This window comes from Medicago truncatula, chromosome 7 (genome assembly GCF_003473485.1).
Source record: "Medicago truncatula cultivar Jemalong A17 chromosome 7, MtrunA17r5.0-ANR, whole genome shotgun sequence".
Taxonomy (NCBI): Eukaryota; Viridiplantae; Streptophyta; class Magnoliopsida; order Fabales; family Fabaceae; genus Medicago; species Medicago truncatula.
In genome coordinates, this window is record NC_053048.1 from 26,417,008 (window position 1) to 26,428,509 (window position 11,502).

General features: G+C 35.8%; 3 protein-coding genes across 8 annotated transcripts; 2 read left to right on the forward strand and 1 right to left on the reverse strand.

Moving 5' to 3' along the window:
* The first annotated feature begins 590 nt into the window (after positions 1–590).
* Positions 591–1,763, forward strand: LOC112416383 (putative FBD-associated F-box protein At5g56430). Its single transcript, XM_024770050.2, has 3 exons — positions 591–851; positions 1,041–1,187; positions 1,275–1,763. Exons 2-3 carry the CDS (start codon positions 1,086–1,088, stop codon positions 1,560–1,562), a joined length of 390 nt encoding a protein of 129 aa, XP_024625818.2. The 5' UTR covers positions 591–851; positions 1,041–1,085; the 3' UTR covers positions 1,563–1,763.
* A 520-nt stretch (positions 1,764–2,283) lies between these two features.
* LOC25498311 (G-type lectin S-receptor-like serine/threonine-protein kinase At1g11300) lies at positions 2,284–5,825 on the forward strand. The gene is made up of 7 exons (XM_024770903.2): positions 2,284–3,630; positions 3,719–3,829; positions 4,058–4,209; positions 4,285–4,495; positions 4,741–4,978; positions 5,076–5,223; positions 5,308–5,825. The coding sequence occupies exons 1-7, from the start codon at positions 2,331–2,333 to the stop codon at positions 5,617–5,619; spliced, it is 2,472 nt and encodes an 823-aa protein (XP_024626671.1). The 5' UTR covers positions 2,284–2,330; the 3' UTR covers positions 5,620–5,825.
* A 2,199-nt stretch (positions 5,826–8,024) lies between these two features.
* On the reverse strand, positions 8,025–10,773 carry LOC25498312 (FBD-associated F-box protein At3g52670). 6 transcript variants are annotated; one of them, XM_024770047.2, is made up of 7 exons: positions 10,469–10,773; positions 10,345–10,352; positions 9,972–9,979; positions 9,788–9,874; positions 8,811–9,573; positions 8,581–8,724; positions 8,025–8,489 (listed from the first exon to the last, which is right to left on the reverse strand). In XM_024770047.2, the coding sequence occupies exons 5-7, from the start codon at positions 9,555–9,557 to the stop codon at positions 8,211–8,213; spliced, it is 1,170 nt and encodes a 389-aa protein (XP_024625815.1). In that variant the 5' UTR covers positions 9,558–9,573; positions 9,788–9,874; positions 9,972–9,979; positions 10,345–10,352; positions 10,469–10,773; the 3' UTR covers positions 8,025–8,210. The 6 variants fall into 6 exon arrangements, with proteins under 6 accessions (XP_024625815.1, XP_039683182.1, XP_039683181.1 ...); XM_039827248.1 differs by having other exon boundaries at positions 9,972–10,095; XM_039827247.1 differs by having other exon boundaries at positions 9,972–10,218.
* Positions 10,774–11,502: the final 729 nt, after the last annotated feature.

Sequence of the window (11,502 nt, forward strand, 5' to 3'; positions counted from 1 at the left end):
GCTTTCTGGGTCCCTCCAAAAAGTGAGTCATGTTTCTCAATTTCTAAACACAGATCGGTTTTCTTTAGAACTCTGCTTTTGGATTAGGATTAGGGTTAGGGTTTTGAGTTTTGAAATGTCACGATCAATTTCAACTGAAGATAGGATTAGTGCTCTACCAGATCCAATTATATGGCACATCCTATCTTTTGTTCCAACCAAAACTGCTGCAATCACAAGCATTCTATCAAAGAGATGGAACCCATTATGGCTATCAGTTCTTATTCTTCACTTCGAAGACGAAACCTTTCAAAACATGGAATCCTTTAGCCATTTTATGTCCTCTGTTTTTCTCTTACGAGATATTACTTTACCCATTAGATCGTTCCACCTCAACCGTTCAAAACGTTATGGCATTGAGACACAGAATATCAATCGATTTGTTCACGCTATTGCACAACGTGGAATCGAGAACCTCAATCTTGAACTGTCCGGCAGTATAACATTACCTCGTAGCGTTTTCAGCTGTAGGACCCTCGTTGTTCTTCATTTGCAATGGATTACAGTGAAAGACCTTTCTCAACTGGTTGTGGATTTTCCTCTCCTAAAAACTTCACTTGTTTGGTGTACTTTTGGAACGTGCTGAATATATCATCCAGCTTCTATCTGGATGTCCCATTCTAGAGGAATTGCATGCTGAAAGTTTAATTGTCAGAAACAAGGAATGGCTTGTTTCACTGAATTTTGTACGACAAAAGTTTCCAAGCTTACCGAAGTTAATCACAGCAAACATTACTAAATCGTCCCATTCTTTGGCGCTTTTTCTCGCATTACTTTGCAGGGCAAAGTCTCAACTTCTGCGTGCAGAATTGGTAAGAATATTATGGTTAATTTTTTTTTTAATAAACTTTGTTAATTATAGTTTTGCCCTTCGATTATGATCTGTGTTACGAATTTGAGTTATGATATTGCACCTTAACCCTTTCTGATCCTAGGTAGGATCTAGTGTTTGAGTGATTAAAAGAAATAGGATTTGATTTCTAACTTTTGTAAATCGCCAGGACACAAGTCACCTCATACATCTTAAGTTTCGCAATCTAACTAACATGGAGCTTATCCTTAAGCATAATCATTGTGAGAAGTGGAACTGGTGGTTGCTAAAAGTGCTGAAACATTGTCCCAAACTTCAAAATCTTACCATTCATCAGGTTTTGTTGATGCCTAGCTTTTTCTTTTCTTTTTACCTCAGCACCTTTTCTCCAATTTTATATATAAAAAAATTGAATTGTTGACAGGATTTTGAGAATGAAGAGGAATTTGAGGAAGTTGTGGATAATTGGGTGTATCCAACAATTATTCCAGATTGCCTTTCAACACAACTCAAAACATGCTTGCTTAAAGGCTATGAATGCACAGATCGTGAGCTTCAATTTGCAAAATATATTATGCAGAATTCAGAAGTATTGAAGACCATGTCAATCAAGAGCGCCTCTTCCATAGATACAAATACCAAGCACCAAATTTGGATGAAACTTGCTTCGTGTACAAGGGCCTCATCAACATGTAAACTCTTGTTTGATTGATGAAAGTTAGGTCATAGTTGCTATAGTTCTTATATGTCTACTTTTTATATTAGAATCTTTGTATTCAATGGTAACATCTGATGGTTTCAAAGGCATGGCCTCTGTTTCAATTTGACCTCTTATGTCATTTCAATTTTCAAATATGTATTGACTTTCACGTAACTAATTGATGCTAGATCCTCTCAACTTTTTCTTTTCTTACTGATGATTGTTTTTTTACTTGGGTTATATCAATGTCTGTAATTATTTGGTAGTCTTGTTGTGGACTTGTGGGAAGAAGTAATGGATGTCAAATTTTCCAACTACATAGACTGGTGTAGTAGAATGCCAACGTGCTTTTAATTGAAAACAGATATGTGTGCAAATTTTTTTTTTTTTGAGGGAAATTCTTTCCTATTTTTCATTTTAAATAAATAAATAAATTATTTCTTTACCAATATACCTTTGATTATATTACATTTTTTTCTTCAAGCTATAATAAATACAGTTATATGTTAGAAACATAAGTCAATTTTCTATCATGAGTATAGCAATGAAAGTCAACTCGAAAGAACATAAATTCATGCAAAATATAAAGAAATACAACATTGAATAAGTGGTCCATCTCCATGATAATGTGAACCATACATTACATAGCATGAAAATTTCAATACGCAGCTGCAAAGTCACATCAAAACGTGTTGTTGACTATTAGCATGCCAGGAAAATTAGTCACTTATGAAAAATAAAATTCATAATTTATCATAACTAGAAGCAATCATCTCAGTAATGAATTTCAACAATTACAAAAATATGTTCATGTTCTTCATTTTGACCATGCTGTGTTTTAATTTTCTAGATGTTAGTGATGCCATAGACACCATTACATCAACTCAGTTTATCAAGGACCCTGAAACTCTAAGCTCCAAGAGTGGTAACTTCACCTTAGGCTTTTTTAGTCCTGAAAATTCTACGAATCGTTATGTTGGAATTTGGTGGCAGCCTCATTTCACAATCCTATGGGTGCTTAACAGAGACCAACCTCTCAAAGATTCTTCTGGTGTTGTTAAAATATCTGATAATGGTAATGATCTCGTGGTATTGAACGGAAAGAAAGAGGTGATTTGGACATCCAACGCACCGAATGTTGCAACCAATTCAAGTTCGAAGCTTTTAGATTCAGGGAACCTTGTACTACTTGAAGGCACAACAGAAAGAACCATGTGGGAGAGTTTCCAGCATCCTTCAAATGTAATGCTGCCAAACATGAAACTTACTAGCAACAAAATAACAGGTGAGAAAGTAAAACAAACATCATGGAAAACACCTTATGATCCATCCATTGGAAGCTTCTCTTTGAGTGTTGAAAGGCTTACTATACCTGAAGTGTTCATATGGAATGAAAATCAACCATATTGGCGAACTGGTCCGTGGAATGGTAAGATTTTTACAGGGCTTCCATATATGACAACTCATTATCTCGGTGGTTTACATGTTGGAGATGATGGAGAAGGAAATGTTTCATTCTTTCAAATAACATCAGATACAGTTGGTCTTATAATCTATAATTTGAGTTCAGAAGGAAATTGTGAAGAGAAATGGTGGGATGAAAAGAAGAAAGAATGGAAAGTAACATGGAATAGTCATGAAATGGAATGTGATGTTTATGGTGTATGTGGACATTTTGCAAGCTGTAATTCACAAAGCTCACCAATATGTAGCTGTTTGAAAGGGTTTGAGCCAAGGAACAAAGAGGAATGGAATAAACAAAATTGGACCGAAGGATGTGTTAGGAGGACACCTCTTCAACAGTGCGAAAGATACAGAAATCAAAACACAAGTGAAGACAGTAACGCTGATGGTTTTTTGAAACTGCCGATGGTCAAAGTTCCCGATTTTGCAGACGGATCATCTCTCACACTGTCATCAGAAACATGCAAAAGTCAATGTCTGGAGAATTGCTCTTGTGTTGCATATTCTTATGATGCTGACATTGGTTGTATGTCTTGGACTGGGAACCTAGTTGACATACAAAAATTCTCAAATGGAGGACTTGACTTGTATATTCGTGTAGCACACACAGAACTTGGTAAACATTGTATGCTAGTTGTTATTTGATCTACTAATTGAATTCACCTGTTAGGGTTTTTAAAAATTTCAACTTTCCTCGGCTACAGATAAAGAGAAAAACATGAAAGTCATCATCATTACTATAACAGTGCTAACAGGAACTGTCATAGTTCTTGCTTGTGCGTATATCATGTGGAGAAGGAGAACTAACCACCATGGTAATATATCATCTTATTGGATTCAAATTATACTATAAACGAGTTTTCTACATATTAGTAAAGTTAATTCAAATCATATACAATCTGAATTTTGATAAAATCAATCTCATTACAGTAGCTAGTTTCTGTTTTCTTTAATTTAACAATTTCAAATCACAATCACCGTCAATTTTTTAATTGTTTCATGCTTCTTTCCAACCACTAATTCATGATTTTCAAATAAATCAGCAACCATCCGAAGTGACAATGCGATTGGAGAACTGTCACAAGTTAAACTCCAAGAGCTATTACTATTTAATTTTGGCAAGCTTGCAACTGCAACCAACAACTTTCACTCATCCAACAAACTTGGGCAGGGAGGTTTCGGACCGGTATACAAGGTAAACTAAATTCAGCAAGTTTAATGATATTTAAGCTCATTATCAATATTAGCTATATCTTTATTTCTCTTCTAGGGGACAATGCATGATGGTCAGGAAATAGCAGTTAAAAGACTTTCTAAAGCATCTGGACAAGGTCTAAAAGAATTCATGAATGAAGTGGCGGTCATTTCTAAGCTTCAACACCGCAATCTTGTAAAACTTCTTGGCTGCTGTGTTGACGGAGAGGAAAAGATGTTGATATATGAGTACATGCCAAATAAAAGTTTGGATGCTTTTCTCTTTGGTTAGTCTTTGACACTCCTTTTCCTATTTCTCCATACCCAATTCAAGCTGAGGTTAAACTTTATTCGTCATATATGAAAATGTTTCGTAGCAATGAACAATTGCTAAACAGCTATGATGTCTTGGAACGTGCTAATTATATTTTCAATGCGTGGAGTCCAATCTTGAGTTTTAGATGACACAATTTACCTTGTAATAATGCTACATTTAAATTAAAGTAACAAAGCTTTACCTTTGATTTATTAGATGCCTCGAAAAGTAAAATCCTTGATTGGAGGAAACGCTTTAGCATAATAGAAGGAATAGCTCGAGGATTGTTGTATCTGCACAGAGATTCCAGACTAAAAATTATACATAGAGATTTGAAGCCAAGTAATATCTTGCTAGATAATGAGCTTAATCCAAAAATATCAGACTTTGGTATGGCCAGAATCTTTGGAGGGAGTGAAGATCAAGAAAATACAAGAAGAGTTGTTGGTACTTAGTAAGTACACCAATACACCTTTTCCTTTGTTCAAAACTATGGTAGCATACTTGGATTGGATATTCAATTTCAATTATCTAATTGCACTTCAATGCAGTGGTTATATGTCTCCAGAATATGCAATGCAAGGACTGTTTTCTGATAAATCTGATGTCTTTAGCTTTGGAGTTTTACTTCTTGAGATTATTAGTGGAAGAAGAAATTCAAGCTTTTATGACTGCGACTCTCTTACCCTTTTAGGATTTGTAAGTCTCTTAAATTCTCATCTAACTCAATTTTGGATGTTCTAAAGTTTTCTCAAATGTTTGACATTTGTTTTGTCAATTTAGGTATGGATTCAATGGCAAGAAGGCAATATTCTACCACTGATAGATCCAGAAATATATGATCATATCCATCATAAATATATTACGAGGTCCATACACATAGGGCTTCTATGTGTACAGGAATTTTCCATAGACAGACCTACCATGGCGGCTGTAATTTCTATGCTGAACAGTGACATTGTAGATCTTCCTCCTCCAAAGAAACCTGCATTCATCCTGAAGCAGAATATGCTGAGCTCGGTGTCGCCTGAAGAAAACAACGATGACTTTTACTCTGTCAACTTGGTCAGTATTTCAGACATCCATGGTAGATAGCAACTAAGAATAGTATATTTTCTCTAAGAGGCAATGCTGGCTGGTAATTTTTTTTTTTAAATCGTAATCTTATGGTAATTCTTTTATAAATTGTAATCTTATGGTAGTTTAAAACATTTTTTTTTATCGTAGTTTACAGCCAAATTGCAAACCCATTCATTCATTTACTCCACTTCGTTTGAATATTATAGTTTACGTTTCTCATATTTTCTACCAATTTCGTGTGATAGATAAATGGTACTTAAATCGTGGGTCTTAAAATCAGTATTGTTAACAGAGTCTAATAACAGCTTTGCACAGTTGCCCCTGACCGGTATAGGACAAGTAAAAGCAGTGACGGAGCTGTTTAGTGTAGCGGTTACTATAGCATCGCGCCTCAAAATTGGCAAAATGTAATATTTTAGACAGGCAAATGTAATTTTGGCACTTTTTAAGTGAAATCAATCCCTTAGCACAAAACAGAACCTTAGCACAGAAGGAACACAAGTAAAACAAATCTTAACAGTAGAGCTTGTAGATATGTAAGCTAAAAATAGCAGTTTGCAAAAACTATGTTATGCTACAGTGCTGTAGTGTTTGTTAGTGCCATTATAGCCGTTATTTGACCAACACTGGTCAACTCAGTTTCGTTCAGCATTGGTTTCTCAATTATGAGAAGCCACCTTCAGAGATTTCAGTGGTCTGTTCAAATTTTCACCAGGTATGACAGCCCCTTATTCTACTAGTTTGATATAGGTCTCATGTGCCAGCTGCCAGAGTACTAAATCCCAATCCAAAATCGATTAGATAATTATACTTTCCTGATTGACTATCATTCTGTTCATTCCGTCCCTCATCACATTTTTGCAAGCAAAGACACAAGTTACAATCACTCACCATGTTATATTGAAGATCAAATGAGACAAAAGGTTGCAGGATTGGGAGAAGAGACTTACAAATAAAAGATTAACATTATGAAGGAAATCTACTCACCTAATTAGAGTGTTACAAGAACAATGTTCATACAATTCTGGGAAAGAGGTTTCAAAGCATAAAATTTAGCTTAATAAACAGCAACATTTATCTAAGATCACCCTGTTTGAACATGATAACAAACTTATTATTCCACCCGAAAGCAAACGGAGTTCTACATAATGACACTGAGGTTCTTATTAAATATTGTATTATTTGTTCAATATGATAATGTTTCTTTTTATGCTTGGGAATGAAGTGATGCTATCAATATTAGAGCTAGTATTCCTTCAAAAAAAAAAAATATATTAGAGCTAGTAAATGCGTTTTCTCAAAACATGGTTGATCAAAGCATGAAGAAATTATAATAAGCTTCAGTTACCAACATTAAAGCAGACATATCCAATCACAAAATAACTATCAGAGTAACGGATTTAATCATCAGAGCAAATATTTAAAAACCAATATATTCATTAGACGATAGAGCCCTAAGATGACATATTTCAAATCATCAAAGATTGAGTGAGATATCAGAGCAAAAGCACTGTCAATATCAGAGAAAAAATAGGCAAACAAGAACGAACTCTGACAAGCATGATGAAAGTGATCGAGAGACCAATTGCATCTCCTCCCTTATTATTATTATTAACCACACAAAACCAGTATGCAATAAATACTAGCAAATCAAGATCCAGACCAAATGCAAACCAGTATGTATAGAAAACAGTATGAAATCAGTAACAGGAATAGAATATGCGAACCAAAATGCAATAAATCCACAAGTATACAAAACAGTATGCAGTTAGCAAACAGGAAGTCAGGAATATCAAATGCAAATCAAATAGCAATAGCAAAATGCAAAATTTTGAGGATAGCCAGCCTCCCAAGGCCCAAAGGGACAAAACCTTCGACACAATCTTTTTGCATAGCTCCTACAGTCCTACTCACCCTTGTCTAAACATTTTCTAGCTCCCCAAAATTAAATTTTCTGTTTCGTCTGCCGTTTTTCACTGCCGTATAGGCATTCTATTATCATGCAACTGAATATTCCTCTTTCTATCAACCCTAACAATATGCGTTGATTCTCTATTTCCCATGCCCTGCCTCATTTCATATCATAAGCCATGGTAGTTGTACAATGTGATTGATAAGAAAGACTATATAATTTGGTTAATTACGAAAACAAATAGAATTCATTTTAGGCATTCTATTAAAGTGCTTTTGTACCAAAGAATTCATTTTATAGAATTTTATTAAATAAACTAATTTCTATTTTAAAAATGAATCACAAAAACTAGTGGAAAAAAAAAAAGAGTCTCAATTGCCTTAGGCCTCGATTCCAATTACTATAGCAAGTTGATGACAGAATTCAAAAGAAGCAAATAGTGATTAAATTCTAAGAGCTAATGATGATGGTGTAGATGTAAACAACCATCAATGAGATAAGATAGGACTCGGTTGAAAGGATCTGACATACCTTTAATACATGAAAGCCAATACATATTTGAAAATCTAAATGACAGAGTCAAAATGAAACAGATCTCATGCCTTTGAAAACCATTAAATCTTAGCATTGCATATGTTAGAATCTAATACAAAAAGCACACATAAGAACTAATGCAGCGATGCCCTAGCTGTCATCAATCAAATAAGAGTTTACATGTTGTTGAGGCCCTTGTCGATGAAGCAAATTTTGTTTTCATTTGGTGCTTGGTATTTGTATCTATGTAAGATGCACTCTTAATTGTCATGGTGTTCAATACTTTCGCATTCTGCATAATATAGTATGCAAATTGAACCTCACATTTCATGCTGTTACAACCTTTAAGCATGCACGTTCTGAGTTGTGTTGAAAGGCATTCTGGAGCAACTGTTGGATCCATCCAATTATCCCCAACTTCATTTCCATTCGGAGAATCCTGTCCATGATTGAAATAGTTTTGTTATAAAATAAAATATGTAAAAATTTGTTAAGGTAAAATAAAAGAAAATCTTAGACAAGAACAAAACCTGACGAATGGTAAGATTTTGAAGTTTGGGACAACGTCTCAACACTTCTATCACCCAATTCCACTTCCCACGGCAGTCACGGTTAAGGATAAGTTCCATGTGGATTAGATTTAGAAATACAGGGAAATGGTTGTTACAATTGCCCTGCAGTGAAATACAAAAGTTAGAAATGAAATAAACCCTAATTTATTATTTTAAACATTTATTGGATAGTCATATAATATTCTTACCAGGTCTAAATACAGAATCTTTGCCTTGCAAATCAAAGTAAACACAGCATCCGCGGTAGACCACAAGTCAGAAATGTTTGCTCTAATAAAATTCGGTAAGCATTGAAAATTCTCCGGTAAAGCAGGTGACTGGTTGTAATTCACCACAGATGTCCATTCTAATTGCAATTCCTCTAGAATGGGACATCCTGATAGAAGCTTTATGATATAATCATGACATTCGAATCCCACATAACATAGGCGAAGAGTTTTTAGGAGAGGGAAATCTACAACCAAGTGAGAAAGGACATTCACTTTTAACTTAGACAACCGAAGAACGACAAGGGTCCTACAACCGAAAATACTAGGAGGTATATCGACTCTAACGAAATTCATGGTAGGTAATTCGAGATTGAGGTTCTCGATTCCTCCTCGTTGCGCTGCGGCGTAGACAAATCGATTGACATCGTGGAAGTGATGGATAGAAGCATGTGAAGATTTGAGGTGGAATGATCGGATGGATAACTTGATGTCTAGTGAGAGAAAGACGGAGGACACAAATCTGTAAAAGGAGTCGTAGTTTGGGAAGGATCTGTCGTCGAATTGGAGATTGGGAACTGAGAGCCATAGTGGTTTCCATCTCTTTGAAAGGATGCTTGTGGCGGCAGATTTTTTGGTTGGTAGAAATGAAAGTATGTCATGTATAATGGGATCTGGTAATGCGCTAATCCTATCTTCAGTATCTTCAGTTGGGATTGATTGTGACATTTTCAAAATCAGAGTTCTAAACAAAATCGAAAACGATTCAGAAAAGGGTTAGAAGGAAGGTAGGTCAGCAAACATGAGCATAAACGACTCAGCAGCCATAGGCATTAAAAATCATGCATAAATTTAACAAAGTGTGCATCAAAGCCATGAATAAACTCAACAAGCATGAGCATCAACATTTCGGCAGCCATACAATATACACAAATGACAAGGCAACATAATATACTTACAATGCTCTCCTTGCTCATTAACTCCTCCACTTGCTAGAGTCCTTGCACCTGGGCTTTGAATGCTATTAACCTCTTGATTCATCTTTCCTAGACATAATATCAAAAGATAAGTTAGCGGTGAAATAGAAGATACATAGAGAAATCTTTATTATCGGGTTAAAACATGGGACAAAACTATATGTACCTTCAAATCTTCAGCAGATGCATAAGCAGCAGAGATGATATTGAAACAAAAAAATAAATAAATGTTCGAAGCATTAAGTGAAAAAATCAAAGCTCAAAATATGAAAAATGTAACAAAAACCAACCTTCAGATTTGAAGCATGTGCGGGGCAGAGATTATGTGAATCATGACAAAAACAAAAGCAAATAGTCAGAAACACTAAATCAAAGGTTATAAAAATACAAACATAAAAAACAGCAGATCTTACCTTTAAATTTGAAGCATATGCAGAGCATGGATGTGAATCATGAAACAAAAACAAAAGCACGTGGTCGAAAATCATAAACCCTAAATAAAAATAAAAATTACGAAAATTAAAAACAAAATATCTAACCTTTGAATCTGAAGCATATGTAGAGCAGAGACGTGATTCATGAAACAAAAAATAAAAAAAGTCACACCCCTAAATCGAACAAAAATAAGAAAAAATGACAAACATTAAAAAGAGAAAATCTAACCTTTGATTTGAGCGTAGTAACACAGAGAAAGTCAACAAGATCAAGATCTGGGTTCGTGGATGATTCAAGTTTGATTGTCACTTAAATCCTTTGTTTTAAATGACAGCGAAAGGCGTAAAACAAAGTGAATCAAGTTGGAAAGTGGTGATTCATGTTGGTAGGAGGATTTGATGGTGAGGTTGTTGGGGTTAGAAGCGGCGGCGGCGGCGGCGACGGCGGCACTAGGGTTTGAAGAGGAAGGTGAAAGAGTGTGTGTGTGAGGCGAGAGAAGAAATGAAATGAAGAATGAGTCTTCTAGGGTTAGTCTCCCCACTCTTCAATATTAAAACGACGTGGTTTTAATAATTAAATACGGGCGGGTTCGGGTACCCGCGGGTGAAGGTCTGTTACCCGCCTACACCCATGTATACCCTTGTGAATCCGGGTTTATGACCCGTCTGACCCGCGGACCCGCTTTAACCCACTCAGCTCGGGTTTTTTTTTCGGTTTTTTTCGGGTTGGGCCGGGTCGCGGGTCCTTGTCCAGCCCTAGGTAGGTGTTTTGTTTTGAGAGTTGAGAGTGGCGAATGAAAGAAGGAGGGTTCTCGAAGAGAGCAATAATCAGTGGCGGAGGCTTGTATGGGCTGAGGTGGGCCATGGTCCACCCCCAAATATTGGGAAATTACGAAAATACCCTTAGCTTATTTTGTTTTTCCAAGTGACCCACATCATTCTCACTTCAGACTTTTCCCCTTCCACTTCCTCTGTTACAGCACACACTTCTTCTCATTCTTTGAAGCGCGACCGCCACACTTCTTCCCCTTCCGACCGCGTGACCGCCGGCACTTCTTCCTCTTCCGACCGCCGGCACTCCCTTCTCTCTCATTCAAAAAAGATCAAACAAAAACCCTTTTTCTTTTCACTCTGTTTTTCCTATCCAAATGGAAAGGTAATTTTTTGACTATTGTTGATTTTCTTTTTGATTTTAGAATTTAAAGGTGTTTGTTTGTTGTTGTTTGCTACTAAGATTGGTTGTTGTTTGATAATTTTTGATTG

Coding starts and splice junctions, on each gene's coding strand:
- LOC112416383 (XM_024770050.2), top strand. CDS start 1,086: ATGGAGCTTATCCTTAAGCATAATCATTGTGAGAAGTGGAACTGGTGG. Junction 1,188..1,274: donor AAAATCTTACCATTCATCAG/GTTTTGTTGATG, acceptor AATTGTTGACAG/GATTTTGAGAATGAAGAGGA.
- LOC25498311 (XM_024770903.2), top strand. CDS start 2,331: ATGAATTTCAACAATTACAAAAATATGTTCATGTTCTTCATTTTGACC. Junction 3,631..3,718: donor TGTAGCACACACAGAACTTG/GTAAACATTGTA, acceptor CCTCGGCTACAG/ATAAAGAGAAAAACATGAAA. Junction 3,830..4,057: donor AAGGAGAACTAACCACCATG/GTAATATATCAT, acceptor CAAATAAATCAG/CAACCATCCGAAGTGACAAT.
- LOC25498312 (XM_024770047.2), bottom strand. CDS start 9,557: ATGTCACAATCAATCCCAACTGAAGATACTGAAGATAGGATTAGCGCA. Junction 8,725..8,810: donor AGATTCTGTATTTAGACCTG/GTAAGAATATTA, acceptor ATTTCACTGCAG/GGCAATTGTAACAACCATTT. Junction 8,490..8,580: donor AAAATCTTACCATTCGTCAG/GTTTTGTTCTTG, acceptor AATCATGGACAG/GATTCTCCGAATGGAAATGA.